The sequence below is a fragment of the Nanorana parkeri genome, unplaced genomic scaffold (assembly GCF_000935625.1).
Source record: "Nanorana parkeri isolate BGI_ZX_2015 unplaced genomic scaffold, ASM93562v1 scaffold1143, whole genome shotgun sequence".
NCBI lineage: Eukaryota > Metazoa > Chordata > Amphibia > Anura > Dicroglossidae > Nanorana > Nanorana parkeri.
In genome coordinates, this window is record NW_017307411.1 from 30,015 (window position 1) to 47,835 (window position 17,821).

At 42.0% G+C, this 17,821-nt stretch overlaps 1 protein-coding gene across 1 annotated transcript in view; it reads right to left on the bottom strand.

Annotated features, from left to right (window-relative positions):
* Nucleotides 1–17,821, bottom strand: part of LOC108796645 (protein Shroom2-like) — a gene marked incomplete at its 3' end in the record, with an annotated part of 173,721 nt that overhangs the window by 28,418 nt on the left and 127,482 nt on the right. The window contains exon 5 of the mRNA XM_018568141.1: nt 13,999–14,102. Within this exon, the coding sequence (XP_018423643.1) occupies nt 13,999–14,102 (104 nt within the window). The remainder of the gene's footprint in view (nt 1–13,998; nt 14,103–17,821) is intronic.

Consider the following 17,821-nt stretch of genomic DNA (forward strand, 5'->3'; position numbering starts at 1 on the left):
TGGTCCTTAGACTGCCGGAGCCCAGGGAAGAAGTGGCTGTGGGGACAAGTCTAGCAGCCTAGTGGTACTGGAGGATCAAATGAGTGTATCTTCTTTATTTTAACCCCCTAGACAAAACAGGCACTTAACCCTGCCGGGGTAGACCCACTGCAAGGGTTGTTACTATTTCTGGAGTTCTTCTTTAGGAATAAGATTGATTAGTCAGCTTTGGGGTAGGACAAGCACACACAATAAATAATTGTGGAAGCACATTTGCAAATTAGTAGCTGTAGTGCCAATATGCTACATGCTAATAGGGTATATTTACACATAAAACACAGCTTAAACCAGGGTTCTTTTTAAATATCATGAGAAAATGAGAAAATATGCAAGCATAATGCCTAACCAGGAGATGAATTTGAAATTCTTCTTTTATGATTGCAAGTCCACGTAACCCACCAAGGAAATAACATGCCACGTGCTGAGCCAACTGGCATGTCATTAACTACATACCTAAAATAAGAAGGATCACATTTTTTTGTTTTAAAAGGTTGTCAAACTTAGGAAACGTTCCTGGAAAGGACAATGTCAGCAAAATTGACATATGCGCTACATTATACATCTCCTTAACCAGCAAAAATCACAACACTGAGTCATAAGACTGAAACAGCGTTTGTGTCTGAGCACTCAATGTAGTCACAAATAAGGTTCTACAACCAGATGTTTTGCCTATGCGCTGTAACCTAAAGAAGACATGGCTGAATTATCTCAATGTTTGCCAATAGTCTGCTATGGCGGACAGATGTATATCCTTTTATCAAGCATTACATACGATCCATCAAGAAAAAAAGAAACAAGCCAACCGAGTATACCTATGGTAAAAAAAAGGTACTTTAATCAAGCTAATTGCTTAAAGGATCAGCATCTTGACAGCATCTGCTTTGTGGCTCATCTCTCTTATACTAATTCAACATAAAAGAAATGTAAAAATAATATGAAAATATAATACAAGCCAACACTCCCTTGCAGGTAAATGAATTGTGAGTGGATGCAACTAGTGTTCATTAAAAGGAGAACTATGAGGTGAGCGATTTTCACTCACCTCATAGTTCGAGCTGACGTGTGACAATGAAACTGTCACATGTCGGCTCAATAGATCGGGAAGTGAGCGAACACATACCGTCGCTCGCTCACTTCTCGATCATGTCCCTACAGAGAGCCATGACCGTCACTCACGGCTCCCTGCAGTGATTCCCCCCCTCCCCGCTCCTATCCTCCAGCGCTGACTGGCGGAATGGACGGGGAGGGTAAAGCTGGCTCTGCCTCTAGATCTATCTACAGCGCCAGCTGTCAATCACGCAGCTCGGTGGATCTCAACAGTAATGTCGGGATCCGTCCCGGCTGCGGCGCTCTCAGTATACCGTGAGCTGCAGCTCACGGTATACTGAACTTTGGGTCACGGGAGAACGCTAGTTTGTGTCCTCCCATGACCCTTAGGAGAACTATGGGGAAAAGCACTGACCCCAAGGTTCTCCTTTAAGCTACATTTGCCCATGAAAACTAATTTTTCCTCACTGCCCCTACAATCTATTCAGACCAGAAAATAAAACCCTGTGTAGCCTCCAAACTGACCTGTTGGGGCTCACACCGGACTACGAATTCCTTCCCTGGCCCAATCTAACAGTGAGGGGTCAATTAGGAGGGACCTTGCACTGTCACATGAGAGAAGGGGAGCGAGTCACATGCTCACCTACACCCCCCAATGGAGCTGTGAAAGAGCTTTAGGGCTTGTTCACACCATGTCCGGATCATGTCCAGACCAGTTTGTTCCCTGACCAAAAAAAGCATCCAGATGTATTTGTATGGTATTTCTGTGCTCTGTTCACACCAGCGGAGTTCGTTGCAATCCAGACAAAAAAAATACTGCTTATTTCATTTTCTCTGGTCTGGAATGAAATGGAACGCATGGAAACTCATCAACAATGCATACAAAACGCACTGCAACTCTCCTGAAAGCCCATTTTAAGTTAAAAAATACAATAAAAAAGACAGGCAAAAATCGCAGTAAAAAACGTGGCAAAAATGCACTGCGCTGTTTGCAGGTCTGGTCTGGACATGGTGTGAATAAGCCCTTAGGCTCAGAATATGTATGCAAATGACGCACCCCTGACACTCCCCTTTATACTGGTTTTTCTAATGTCAAAAGTAGTAAAATTTCAATAAAATCCCCAAAGTATTGTAAAAAAATAAATAAAAATAGCTCCAGCTTTGGTAAAAAAGCATTAAAAACAATGTAAAAAAATAAATAAGTGGGGCCACAAGGAGGGAAGCCCGGAGCCCAGAGTTGGTCTTTAAAGGAAAATTATAGTGAGAGTGAAATACACTCATTCCTATAATTAGAAACTACATGTGACAATGAAGCTGTCACATGTTGGCTCTTTCGAGAACTGAGAGATCACATACCGCTGATCACTCAGTTAACGATCTTCTCCCTGCAGAGAACGGTGACTGTCAGTCATCACTCACAGCAGGGATTCCCCCCGCTGACTGGAGGGACGGATGGAGCAGGGGGCGGGCACACTTGGCTCTGCCTCTAGAGACAGAGCCATCTGTCAATCAAGTGGTGGGCTGGATCCCGACAATGTTGCCAGGATCTTTCCTGGTCGCAGTGCAGCTCTGTGCTGTTAGGATATAGTGGGAAATAGCCCAATGTATGCCGAGTTTTGGGTCCCAGGAAGACATAGCAAATGTCCTCCTGTGACACCGAAAAAACTATAGCCAGAAAAGGTTGGGCCAAAGTTCTACTTTAGGTCCGCAAAACCCTGAGAAAAAGTATGCAGCAAGCAAAGTTGGGTCGAAGTTAGAACTCTTGATCTGCATGCTTCTTGTGGGTCAGAAAAATCATCAAAGCCCCTGGATGACCATGACAGAGCGATAACTAACATTTTCAGCAATGGCAGCCTACTTATTTCACTCAGCATAGGTTTCCTTCATTTTAGACATTTATTTTCTATTAGGGATGTATAGATACCAAGTACCATACTTGGTACAAGTACAAGTACTGCTCAGGGGTGTGGAAATTTTTGAAAAAACTACATGTCCAAGGACTAAAGTGGGGGCCGAATCTACTTGTCCCTCATGACAATCTACTTGTCCTGATACAAAAAAACATTGTAACCAAAACCGTATTTAGCAGTGCTAAGAAGTGCTTCTCATTGGTCAGTGCCGTCAGGTGACCGCGTTGACCAACGAGTGCTTACAATATGCGAGCGAAATTCAGAATACATGGAACAGGTACAGATAGTACACCCGTACTGGTGGACGGGAAGGACCGTTCGCCGAAAGGTAAGTATAGTGGGAGGGAGATTTGTGCGGGTAATTCCATTTTCCCAAATTACTTGGGAAAGTGAATTTACCCTTTAGGGTTGGTGCAGACCTGCGGATTCCCGGGACGTGCGATCGTGTGCGGTTACATCTGCGTGGCAATCGCTGAAAAAAAGGTAGATGTACCTATTTTCATGACATGCACCGCGCAGTGTTTTCAACTGGATCGTGTGGGATCGCCCGGGCGGTATTGCAGCCGGAAAACACACACACAATCGGCCTGGCATGACTGGGGTGCCATTAGAAAATAATGGCAGTGACATTACGATTAGCGGTGGTGTGCGGTTCTGTGACCACCCAGCCATTCGCTCGGTTTCGTGCACAATGACTGGGCAGTCACGGATCGCACACCACTACCGATCGCGCTGGCAGTGCCATTATTTTCGAATAGCACCCCAGTGGTGCCAGGCAGATTGCACGTTTGCCTGCTGAAATACCGCCCTGCCCGTGTGGTTGCACACGATCGCAGTTGAAAACACTGCGCGTTTATTTGCATGCAGATGGGGGCAGCGGGGCCATTTTTTCAATTTTTATTTACTTTGTAAAAAAATTTCACCCCCGGTGCCTCTCCAGCGAGAACACGGCCTTCGTCCGGTACCCAGCAGGAGCCATCTGGCCGGCCAATCAGGAAGCTGGGCGCCGTGTAATGACGCAACGCCCTGCTATCTGATTGGCCGGGAGGCCGGCTCCATGCTCACTCGTTTTGAGATGACGAGGGGGCATGAAGCCAGCTTCCTGGCCAATCAGAAAGCAGGGCGTCGCGTCATTAGACGGCGCCCGGCATCCTGATTGGACGGCTCCGGCTGGGTACAGGACGAAGGCCGCATTCTCGCTGGAGAGGCCCCGGGGGTGACAGGCTGCACATACTAAAGGTAAGGTAACCTTACCTCACGAGGCCAGCTTCCTGATTGGCCAGCTTCCCGACCAATCAGGAAGCCAGGCAGCGCGTCATTACACGCTGCCCGGCTTCCTGATTGGCCGGGAAGTCGGCTTCATGCTCTCTCATCACAAGTGACGAGAGAGCATGGAGCCGTTTCCTGGCCAATCAGGAAACCGGGCCGCGTGTAATGAAGCCAATTACAGGCCTCTCTCATCTTTTTAAGTGGGAGAACTTGCACAATTGGTGGCTGACTAAATACTTTTTTGCCCCACTGTATATATATATTTTTTTTTTATACAATACAGACTAATGATTTCAGGACAGTGGTGGAGCGCCAGGGCCCAGTCGCAGCTGCAACCGCTGTGACCCTGGTAGTTCTCGTGAAAATGCCAAGTATCAGCACTGGTATCTGATCATCCCTATTTTCTATACTTGTTAACGTCGATGAGAAAGTTAGATTACATGTTCTAAATGTGCGTGCATAAGAATGCTACAAAGAAACATAATTCCTTAAATTAAACAAAGAAGTTAGAAACAAATCTTAGTCTACACATTGGTATGCTTAAAGAAAACATGCGGTGTATGAACAAAAACACATATATTCCAACGTTATTACGAAAGAGAATTCAGTGCAGAGTAAGCTGGGTATGGCTTATTCCTACATGCAGTAGTTAGAAAAGAGGAATGCAATCATCAGAAGATTTGCTGAAAAGTGCATAGGCAGGTCAATTAGAAAACAAGTGCAATCTTGCACTATTTACATACTGTGTGTCAAAAGCAGCCATAATTAGTGGGGTTTGTGGGTGGTAGTTTCAGGGGTGCCTCTGGCCAAACTATTCCTAGTGTTGCTTCACATCACAATTCGTAACAGTGCAAAAAAAAAAATTATAGCATACTTTGCCTATACTAACCGTAGGGTCCCAAGTTTTTTTTCTGAATCCTCAACCTGACTGTACAGAAATATTAAAAACAAACATATGAATGGCTTTTCCTAGTTGACAATCAATGACTTGAGGATGTGGTTAGTGGGATGTGCAGTCCAGTAACCACCAGAGTTAAGCCGGCCATACATTATGCGAATTTCAGCCACTTCCAGCTGAAATTCACACCCTTTCGGCTGGCATCCCTTGATCAGCTGATTGAAAGTGCCAGCTGGCGGCCACTGTCACAATACAATGAAGATTGAGTCCTTGATCAACGATTGTAAGCATTGATGGAGGAATCTGTTACATTTTCTCCTTCTGCTCGCAGGTTGAATGAAGAGAATAATACAGTGTATGGCCAGCTTTAGATCCAGTGCTCTTAGTAACTGAACTGGTCAGACGGCCCTTACCTCACTATTCTTGTGCATAAGCTTGTGATATGGGGTGTAGCTTTTACTCAGCTTTGCCAGCATAGAGCACCGGAGTGTAAGCAGCATTTTTGCCCTGAGATAAAAGGTATTTTAAGGCAATTTCCAAACAAAAATCATTTGCAAATAATTAAATGCTGGGATGCAGGACTATAAAGTGATAAAAATGTAGAACATTTAATCATTAAAGTACTACAGTAAACTACCAACTGGTTTACTGTTTTAATGGTAGTGATGCCACGAACATTTTTGCACCATTGAACTGTATATTGTGAGATTCCATCAGTAGGAAGGTCAGTATGTCAACTTTGTACATGTAGAAAATGACAGCAGCTTTGACTGAAGCAGGAGAGCTGCTGCCGGCCAGAGGACTGCATCACCCAGCAGTCAGCCTGGCGCAACGGAGGTGTGGCCGTGAGGAGACTGAAGGGGCTTCCGAGGTCCAGACACATGAGGTGTGAGGCCGACAGAGATCCTGCAGGTACTGTGCTGTGTGTGAAACTGTCAGCATATCACTTCCCTTCTTCTCCATCACTGCATGATACAGTACAGATACAGTACAGAAGTGATGGAGAAGAAGGGGAGTGATATACTAATAGTAGTATCTGTGACTGTGTGTGACGCCTGTGTACCCTCCTGCCTCCATAGTACTCCACACTAAAAAATGTATTAACCCTTGCACAGCGCGCCCTGGTTACTATTTAAATCATACTGTTCCCATTGATGTCTCCTGTCATGTAAATTGGCTATCCCATAGGGGGCTTCTTAGCCCCCATGTAATAGCAATAAAAAGTATGTGGGGGGGATGCTCAATGGGGACAGTATGGAGTCCATACTGTTCCCATTGTGCATCCCCCCCACATACTTTTTTTACTATAATTTACAAGGCTTTAAAATAACTTTAAAATAACTTGTCCCCTCGTCACGCCGGTGCCGGACAAGTGACAGCCCCCGCCGGTTTAAATAGTAACCAGGGCCCGCTGTGCAAGGGTTAATATTTTTTTTACTGTAGTTCTTTAAAGCACCTCTTTATTGCAGTAAAATGCTCTTCCAACCCTTGCACTGCAGCGCCTTGTGCTATCAGAGCTTAGTAACAGCCACAACCCTCAGCATCATCACACAGACATATATTGAGGAGCATGGGAGGGGGCATATCTGGTCATCTCAGTTACATTACCAAGAGCAATGGATTTTACTCTTGTGCCTTTTAAAAGCAATAATGCCATGAATAACTGGCCCTTCCTGTTTCAATGCGAGTGCTGCTGTACAAGGGACAACAGGAAGTTACAATAAGAACAGAATACATACTGTCAATTGAGATTATGGCTGGTGGGAAGGTTTGGCAGGGGGCTGTACATAGCTTCCCCCCCAAAAAAAAAATCACAGCACCCTGCCTCAATACTCCTCTCAAGAGCCCTCAGCAAATATGTGTTAGTCCGCAGGAGTGGGTGCTCCTAGGTGGGCTGCATTTTCACTCAGACTGCCCTAGGTAACACCTACATGTGCTGCTGAGCCTCCTACAGCCAGGAAATGAGGCGGACTATATCTGACTTGCTTCAGCTTCTAATCCACAGTGTGCAGTGACATCAGAGGAAGCAATTTCAGTCCAGAAAACGAGCCGGTACAACTGTACAAGACTGACGGAAAGGCCGGAGTTCAGCTTTAAGAACCCCTGTTCTGGAGTCATTTTTTAGCTGTATGTGTCCCCATAAGGATGATTTCCCTTCACCTCCTGTTCAGTTGTCAGCTGTCTGACAGAACAGAAAAAAATTGATATGGGGCCCCGGACAGGATTTAAAACCTGAGAAAGGTTCTGACCCTTTCCCGCTTTATTCAAACACTTAAAGGAGAACTATACCCACAACTCCTCAAACCTAAATTTTAGATGTAACCAAAATTCTTTTATTTCTTACTTAATTCACTGAAGAAATAAAATGTATGTGTTTATGAATTAAAGGTTTCTGCTGCCTGTTGTCCCAGGCATGCCATTTGATTGAAATTTGCTGTCTAAATTATATTTTTATCATGATTTATCATAATTATTACAATGCCAACAAGGGTAAAGCAAACCTTTCCTAAGAAATAAATGTGGAGGCTGCCAATGCTGACCTCCTTCTTTCAATGCGAATTCCCTGGCTGTTCTATACGGACCCCCCCTGGCACCATTACTCATTATTACATATCGTCTCTAACCCAGTATGCAGAAAAGGCAGAAGTCCTTATCTGCACGCTTGTTCTGAGTTAGTGACAGAAGAGTACTGAAGTAAAAGGCTTAGTATGATAGTCAAGCAATAAGCAATAGCAAAAGTCAGCAAAAAAGAAATCATTCTAGGGTTCTGAATAGAGCAAGAAGCAAAATCCTAAATGTACAGTAAAATTAAACTCAACAAAGTCAGACCAGTTCCAGATTCTGATCAGTTTCAATGGGTTTAGCACTTTGTTCCTCGCAGCATTTTACTGTAGAAGCCAGCTGGTCACAAAAGTGACAGCTATAGCCTCACAGTAAGAAGACATACCTTTCATACCACAAAAACAACAATACAATTTATTACAGTAATTATAATACTTGTTAACTAAGACTATGCCAGTGAGAAGGAAGGTGCTCCAGATTTTCTGCAGACAAAGCACCACATCCACTAATAAATATGCTATGTTAATTGGTATAACTGTCTGCTATTTGACTATAAAGATGAACTTCAGGTAGCTATAAAACACCAATTAATGAGGGGTAGAAGTCAATAAAGCTGAATTCTCAAAATAACTGCCCTTTTACTTCTTCCACTAACTCAATCTAAACAATTATTACCTTTTGTATCACTTGTCCCAACTACTAGATACTAGATTGTAAGCTCTCACGAGCAGGGCCCTCCTAACCCTAATGTACTGAAATTGTATGGTAACTGTACTGTCTCCTCCATTTTGTAAAGTGCTGTGCAAACCTCTGGCACTATATAAATCCTGTATAACAATAATAATAATTCCAGGCAGTTGAAAAACATCAACTCGTGTAGGTATGTGTTCATTTATAAATCGCGAAGGCGTCTATATATAAACAATGCACATAGCTCTTCATCCAGGAAAACTGTACGTATATATGTTTTGTGCAAAGTAACCAGCTGTTTGAGAATGGGGCAAAGCTGAAATTCTTAAGGTGCCCATACACTGTACGATTATCGTACAATAATCGCGGGAAATCCCGTGATCGTACGGTAATCGCAAAGTGTATGGAAGGCGTGCGACCGTATCTACTGTACGTTTGCACGTCTTCAGTCCAACAAGCAGGCTGGAAAACCCGCCTGCTTGTTCGACAACTGCCGAACGGGCCGGTGTGCGCACGTGCACACTGCCTGTTCAGCATTGCAGTCATCGGAAGCCCGCCCCTCAGGGGGGCGGGCTTGCGATGATCGCAAGTACGATCTGCCTGTTCAAGATGGGCAGATCGTACATTTTTTAAAATTAGTTTACAACCCTCGCAAGACAAAAGTCTTGCGAGGGTTGTAAAGTGTATGGCCACCTTTAGGGTATTTTCTCTTCTAATTGAATGTTCTTAATATAAGTCAGCTGGCACTTGCTCTCATGTGAAGATAATATGGGCACTAGTATATATTATGAATAGTCCTGTCAATTCTGACAACATCAGTATAAAGGCTGGTTCACACCAAGCCACACAGAAACACATAGTGCATGTATATGTTGCAGTACGGTGTGCGGGTGCACTGCCATATGTTTCTAAACGCATTGCAGTGCTCAGGGTTTTTTTTTCCTTTACCCTCCATGTAAATTCTATGCACTGTAGTGCTCTGTAGAACGCTGCTATAAAATGATACCTGCACCATTACAACGCACACCGACATGCTTTGCTTTACAAAGCAAGGTTTTTTGCCGTGTATTAGCCTTGGGACTGCATTGGGCAATGCTACCCAACAGGGCTGGTGCATTGCTGGTAGAAATATTAGGGACAATATTACTAATCCCATTAACTGGTGCTGATGATTGCCTTTAGCAGATAGAAATAATGTTGCGAAACATAAAAAATAAATATCTTTGCTGCTGTGACAAACCGGGCAGAGTAAGGAGGTGACATCACAGCCATAGCTGCTTTTCCATCACAGGTGCATTCAACAACAGTACTTGGAGATTTGTCTATTGTGCCATTGGCTGAGGCACACTAAGTGGAACCAGCATTCTTTTTCCTTCTGGAAAAGTTGACAATACATAGAGATTTTGGTATGAACGCTCATACAAAAAATCTCGTAAGAACATTAGATAATGCCATCAGAGACTTTGAAATCTGTAATTTCGCTTGATTCAATTTTGCTCATTTTACGTTTTACATCACTATAAATCAAATAGATTATTAATTTTACCTCTATTACAAAATTGAACAAATGTTCTGCTAGTGTATGGCCAGCTTTAGAAGCTTCACAGTGGCACCAGATTTTACATGTGTGGACTGACTGCTACTGTATCTCAGGATGTCAGCCTCCTGCCCTGTCATAGATCACAGAGCAAGGGGTAGATTTACTTTTTATGTTTCGCAAACATCGTTTCTATCTGCCCAAGGCAATCAGCAGTGCCATTTTAATTAATAATATACTAGTGTTCATTTAATTTGCCAGAGAGAGCAAGTGCCAGCACATTATGGCCACTAGATGGAGCGAGGAGAATAGAAAATAAATGATAGTAACAAAATACAATGAGGGGAATTCATCAAAACTGGAGCAGACAAAATCTAGAGCAGCTTTGCATGGCAACCAATCAGCTTTACTTTCATTTTCAAATTTTCACTTTACAAACTGAAGATAGAAGCTGATTGATTACCCTGGGCAACTGCTCCAGATTCTGCCTGCTCTAGTTTTGATAAATTCCCCTCAATGTGTGCCCAATACCCCGGCCTTGCTTCCCAGAATCTGCTGCTTACCCTGCAGGCCTGTGACCAGCATCATGGGTGCTGGCGGGTAGAGGGGAGGGAGACTGGTGAACACCTCCTTGCCGATCTCTTCCCTGCTGAATAGAGCTGGAAGCAACGCTGCTTGTATCACTTTAGTCTCCTCAGCTGTCATTTCCCGGCTCAAGGAGCCGGGGAAGAAGATATGTGATAGCAATGAAGTAAAAAAAGAAAAAGTTTTTAAAAAAGTTAAATAAAAAAAATGTCCCTTTTCCCCACATGCATAGTAAAGTAAACACGAGTTGGGTGCACCTACGTATGAAAACATTGATTGTGTTACACATGTTAGGTATTGCTGCATGTGCCAGTGTCGTGTTTTTAGGCACTATAATTAACAAGTGTAATTTTTACTAAAATTTTTACAGAAATTTTGGGTTTGATTAAGAGTTGTAATATCATGTAACATAAACATTTGCAACTGCCACCGTTGTATTCTACAGTTCATATGCTTTCAGGAAATATATAACTCTCAGAAGTTTTAAGTAATTTTCATGCTTAAAATGTGGATTATAACATGTGTGCAAAAAACTTTTTTTTGATTTTTTTGATGCTGGGTCCCCCTTAAAATTCCTACCAGACCTAAAGGGTCTGGTATAAATTGCGAGGTGAACCGCACTCTTACTTTTTTTTACATTAGGGGTCCCCTCATTTCTACCAGACCTAAAGGGTCTAGTATGAATTGGGGGAGGGGGAGGCACACTGTTTTTTTATTTCTGTGGACTGTTTAACACTTTTGTGTTATCTGTGACAGCGGTCATATTCTTTGTTTACATTCGGAATCGGAATGTCAGCAAAGCAGCAGAAGCTGTTACAAAATAACACAGATCTCTCAGCTTCTTTCTTTGTTTACATTTTGTAGCAATATTCTGATACTTTGTTGCCATTCAGGACACAAGTCCAGAATGTCAACAAAGAGCAGAGAAGCAGGGGAGCTATAAGTTACACATAGCTCTCCCGATTGTTTCGTTCCGAATGAAATTTGGATGTATCCAGTTAGTTATCCAACATTCAGATATGTTCGGATTCGTTATTTCTGTCAATCGGAAATTCGGATGCATTCAAATTGACAGAAATTTTAACTAATTTCAATTTGAAAATGAATCGCACATGTCTAATACACAAATAAGATAGATTTTTGCTAATCGTTAGGGCACTTGAATGCATTTTTAAGATTTAACTACGTTTAGTGTCACTTCAGGATGATTGGCAACCTGGCTCCTGGGATTTGTCCAGCCCTGCACTAGTTGCATTTAAAAATACATTTATGCAATAAATTACTGTGCTAATTGAAGTTTTATATCTGCCCGGATTTCAGCTGTGAGAGCAAATATGCAAACCCTTGATGGTCTAAAACAGATTACAAATATGTAAAAAATGTATTTTATACAGAATCATGAATGACATAAATATATTCATGCAGCATTTGCTGCCAGCTGTCTTTCAAACAGTTAATAATCTTGTGTATTCATCTCTCATCTCTGAAAACCTAATAAAATATATAATGAAATGAAAGCTGCAGTACTAGCACACTAGTACATTGTTTCAGAACACTGCATTCCACAAATTGTTCCTTCAATTAAAATCACACCATTTACTTTTAGGGGAGCAGAAAAAATCTCGGTGCCATAACTGGTTCACCCTGTGGGTGGAATACACATATTAATTCCCTTTTTATGCAGCAACCAACAATTCTCTGCAGGCTCATTTCAGGCTGATTTAAGCTCTCCCTACAGACCCAGAACCCAGCAGAGAGCAGGAGATCAACTCTTCACATACAGGAGAAGAAGGGTTCTGTTATAAACAAGGGCTAATTGTAAAAGACATACAGGATGTTCTATTGAAAGATTTTTTTTTTTGGTGTTTCAGTGCATATATATTATATACATACACACACATACATACATATATATATATATTATATATATACACACATACTGTACACACACATACACACACAGTCACACAGTACATATATACTTTAAATGAATGGAAATAAATATTCTTTATATGTTTTATAAAAGTTTTCCAATTGTTTTTGCTATTCTTATCATGTGTAACAGAGCATTATAGGTTTTCTAAGGAGGGAGAGAGCACAGTATAAGCAACCTTTCTTTCTGTAGATCTTTAATTGAATGGCTTTATAAAGACTTGATTGGCAGAAAAGGGAGGTGGGGCTGGAGCATGGTGGGGAGGGATGACTTATTCAGCTGTGTGTTTAATCTGAGCTTCCAGGAATGAGTACTGTAAACAGGATTTTGCTTACAAAGCAGTTAGGATTTGCTAGATAAATGTAAACAAAATAGCCTACTTGCTAGAAATAGAATAAAATATGCTCATATGCAATATGTCATCATTACCTGAAACATAAATATGTTTTTTATTTTGGTCCTATTCAAAATAAAAACTGGTATATTTAAACTGGACATTCCCCTAAAAATGTACTTCCACTTTTGGGTTCGGGATAAGACCTAGTTTATATTTGGTTGTAGTTTGATCCCCGCTCCCCCAGTGGTTGGTGCTCACCTCTCTCCCCTTTGCTCCAGCTTGTGGACTATCCCTTGGCTAGAAAGGTAAGATACATATTTTAACAAAAACATTTTAAGTGTGCTGTGTGAGTGGGAACACACATATATAGTGAGAGTTTCTCAAATTTGACTGCAAAATTGGAAATACAGTTTAAGTAAACATAAGAATGATTTCTGGGTGTACATTGTAAGTGCTCCTGTGCAAAGGATTACAAGAGGCTAAACTCAAGTTACATTCATGTATTTACATGAGTTGCATTTAAAAACAAATTTGTATGATTTTTTAAAAACATATACCGGCATTTATTATTGGTTTTTTTTTATCTGCCTGGATTTCAGGTATCACTCGTGTTACTGATAAGATAACACGAGCCATATCCAGGAACACCGATAGCTCTCCTTGTTTAGACCTAGTATGTAGTAGAAATGGTGCTGAAGAGCCGCTTGCTATTTCTCTTGTATGCAGTGCAGTAGTAATATGTGAGCAAAATCCGGCTCTATCATGCATCTCATTTTCAGTGTACTTTGCTGTGTGATCAACGCTCATGGCAAGACAAATGGAATTGCATAATGGGTATAAATACAATAAATATCCAAACACATATTGGGTTAAACAGACAGCCCAAGCTAACAATAGCACGTGTAAGAATGTTTTAAAATAGAACAATTCATTTCTATTAATTAAATATTCAGCAATGGTCACAGTTTATGAAAGCTGCTATACACAAAAATGCATAGAAATGATTTTCTAAGAATCACAGTCAAAAAGAAACCATACATTTTCTAGCATGCATAACTATAGATATGTATTGTATGTATTATGCGAGCAGAGACATCGCTGTCAAACTGTAAGAGCACCTAAACGACAATCATCATCAATGCAGATCTATAGAACAGTCATGTCTTTGTAGTAACTGGAACAACACCTTACCTTACTGAAGATCTCCCTCTGCTACTGCTGCAGTGTGTCAAGTGAACGTCCTCGGCATTTTCTCTCTCGCTGGTTGCTTGCTTCTTTGAATCGACAATTTCTCCCTGCAGAAAGGATTTCAAAGCCTGCAGTCAGACACCCAGTCATCACATTTCAGGATGGAGAAAATCTGTTATTATGGAACCCTGTATTTGTGGGTTTGGTCTGCCTGACAGAACATGAAGCCAATAGTATGCTCTCTTATCACCCTGGTTTGGCTGAAAGTGCAGCATTGTACCACATGACTCAATGTGAACTACCAGATTTGCTGTGACTTTGCTATTATTCATCATGCTCTTATCTTCAAGGAAATGTAAACAGCACACAATTCAGAGCCAAGAAAACTTCAAAACATTTGCAGCCACTTGTTTTAAAACGTAAGGAATACTAGCAAATTAGGTGCAAAAATAAAACAGAGCCATTCAGCAACAACTGATTACTGTATGTCCTGACTGGTGGCTCTAGTTCAGTCCAACTTCCTAGTTATCCCTATTTTAGTATGTACTATGAAATGGATGGGTCAATGGTTTTTACTAAATGGTAAATTTGAGAGATTTGGTTGGCTAATGCTAGGACTTAGACACTTGGATTTTTGTTTGTGGATGGTATGGTTAAGCAACTAAAAGGTCAAACACTTTCGATTAAAGTGGAAGTAAAGCACCCAAAAAAAAACCAAAATACCACAAATGCCAATTGGCAGTCTTTGTATGACAGAAGAGGTTGCGTAATTTTTTCTGCCAGAAAAGCTCCTCTCTACCCGTCAGCATTTTTTTCTCTGTACACTGAGCGCATGTACAGCTCAGCACACAAAGCCAGCATGGGGCGATTTAGTAACTCCCATGTGCATGTGCAGGAGCTATGTCATCGGGCTGACCAATCAAGTGGCCAACCACTCAAAACCAAGAAGAATACCTGGCAGAAGATGGGAGGGCCAGTGAGGGAGAAGTGCATCACTGGAGGGTATCATTTTGGCTGGTAGCTCTGCCATAATGTGCTAATATGCTATGTGTTTTTTTTAAAAACCTTTACTTCCGCTTAAAGTAACCGTGCCATAAATGAAATAAGGGGAGTAACATTGCTGATCTTTTGAAAACACTAGATGCCACTTCGACTCAATAAGCATATTGCCTTTGCTTCTAGGAGAGTCAATGGTCTAGTGGTACCCAAACTTCATAGGTATTATCTAGCTGCGAACGTAGCTCCCTTGCCCCATGTACATGATGCCCAAGAACTACTTTTATGGGCCTCCAAGCCTAACTGATTGCCTCCTTCTTCCCCTGTCCCTCTTGCCAAGGGTACACCCAAATTCTCGGTGTAAGGGTCTACTCGGCCGAGACCCTCACACCCTGTTCTAACTCGCATGCTTCGCTTATGGGATGCAATTAAATTATCTGGAGGGCTAATTTCTCCATGCCTTCTTCTATTTAAAATTCCCTATTACCCTCAGTTTTTCCCCTAGGAGAACCGGAGTCAGCTTAAGCGGTGGTTAGATTACAGTTTTCTCATGGCATTCCCCTGCTGGAATACTACCGCTATCTCAAACTTCGACACTTCATACACACTTTGATCTACCTTCACTCTTCACCGTATTCACTTATGTTTCTTGAGAGGAAGTGTCGCTCCAGCCCATATGGCTCTGCTTTGATATCACTAATCTCAATAGTGTTCTCTAGATGCACGGTTGTCAGACCATATCAGACCCAATAGGAAACTGAACTGTCTATCTCCTGAGGATTGGCAGGATATCTGGAAAACAACAGCCAAGAGCTCAAGGAACATTTTAGTCTTAGAATTTGTTTAAGGTTTTTTATAGATGTTATTATGCCTCAGCAAACTTGGCTCGATTTATGCCTGCATAGCACTGGCTTTCTAGGGTTCCCTCATCCTGACAATGATGCACATTTGGTGGTCCTGGCCAATTGTCCATTGCCTATGGATACAGGTCTATAACCTTTATCCATACACTGCTCCACAAAAATCTCCATAAAACCAATGTGAAGCGCTTCTCAACAAACCAATAACTACTTTATTTAGGTCTGAATGTATTTTAGTTCAGCGACTAAACTCCAAATCCTGAAAAACACCACCTTTGGTTTTGAGGCAGTAAGGAATAGACTAACTGGAATTAAGGTTAATGAACAGCTGACAGCTACCCTAATTGATTCTCATGCAAAATTTCTTCTTATCTGGCAGCCCCAGATATCCTTCTCCCAGCCTCCTTGATTTGATAGTTGTTTGCTGACCATTGAATTGTGTCCTGCCTGGAATGCTACCCCTTCTTCTCTTCTTTCATGTTACCTTACTTTCTCCAACCTTTTCTTCTCCATCTTTTCCTTCATACTCTATTTTACACTTTTTGTTTCTATTACGTTTCCTTGTAAGAAACGTCCTACTATACACTTTCAACAATTGCTACGCTCCTTTCTTTGAAGGTCTTCATAGCCTGCCAGGTAGAGTTTTCATAGCCTGCCAGGTAGAGTTAAAACTAGCACTGCAACGTTCTAATAACCCCTGAATTCTTTGGCGGCCGAAGCACTTGGGGCACTTTACTGTCATTCTCTTATGCCATACTCCTATATGCTTTGTTTCTGTGCCTAGATTTAATTTTGTTATACTGCTGTGAAAACACTTGAAACATTGCTGCTATGTTGGCTTATCTGTAGGTTTGCTTAACAATAAACTCTTTGTGAAAGAAAACACTAGATGCTTGGCTGCCATGCTGATCCACTAGAGTAAAATTGGGAATTCTTATTTGAATATTTGTTCGAGGTCACAGAATCAGTGTACTGAAACAAGATAGTCAGCATGACAGGTGGGCAACCAGCATATTCAGAAGAAAGGTTGAGCAATGGCAGTCTCCATATTTCTCTTATGACAAGTGTACTTAAACTTGTATGTAAAACCAGCATAATCTCAGATTGTGCTTGGATAAATTGTGATCTTTACTACGTTGGAAATTATAGTTCTACCTCAGGGGGGTTGCGATGGATGACATGTGCAGTGGTGAAAGCAAAAAGGTTGGTATAAGAGGAGAGATTAAAGTCAGTATGTTGGTGCCAACATGAAAGCATGCAGGCGTGGGGTGATGAGGTGACGGGGAGGATGGGGGTTGGCATGCAGGATGGGTGGTAAAAGCAGGGGAGTTCAGGTGCAGTGGTGAGAGCAAGGGGTGGCATACAAAGGCACTGTGGCGACTGCATAGGGGAGGATGGTGGTCAGGAGCATTGGTGTGGTAGTGAGAGCAAGGGGGATGGTGTGCAGCATGGAAGTGAAAGGGGAAGAGCGTGTCAGTGTGTGTACATGGTGGTGAGAATGGGGTATGGATGGGGGTTGGAAGTGTGTGTCTAAAGTGTAATAGTGAGAAAGGGTGCAGGCATATTTGAGAGATGGGAGGGTGTTGAGAAGGCAGCCAAACAGGTGTGCTTGTGAAAGCAAGGAGAGGGGACATACAGGTGTGGTAGTGAAAGAGCAGGGGACTGGAGCATAAAGGAACAGTGATGACAGACAAGGGGAGTTACAACCCCAATTCGAAAAAAGCTGGGATGTTGTGTCAAATCTACATAAAAACAGAATGCAATGATCTGCAAGACTCATAAACCCAGATTTTATTCACAATAGAAAACAAATGAAATGTTTAAAACAGTATCAAGGTGAGTGATTTGCCGGTATCAAGGTGAGTGATTTGTCAGAAGAAGGGGAAAAAGAGGACCCCCGTAGGGAGTGCACTCACCAGATGTCGGAGAAGTAAAGGCTGTCTTTTTCTCAAGAGACAGCCCCCCTGAGA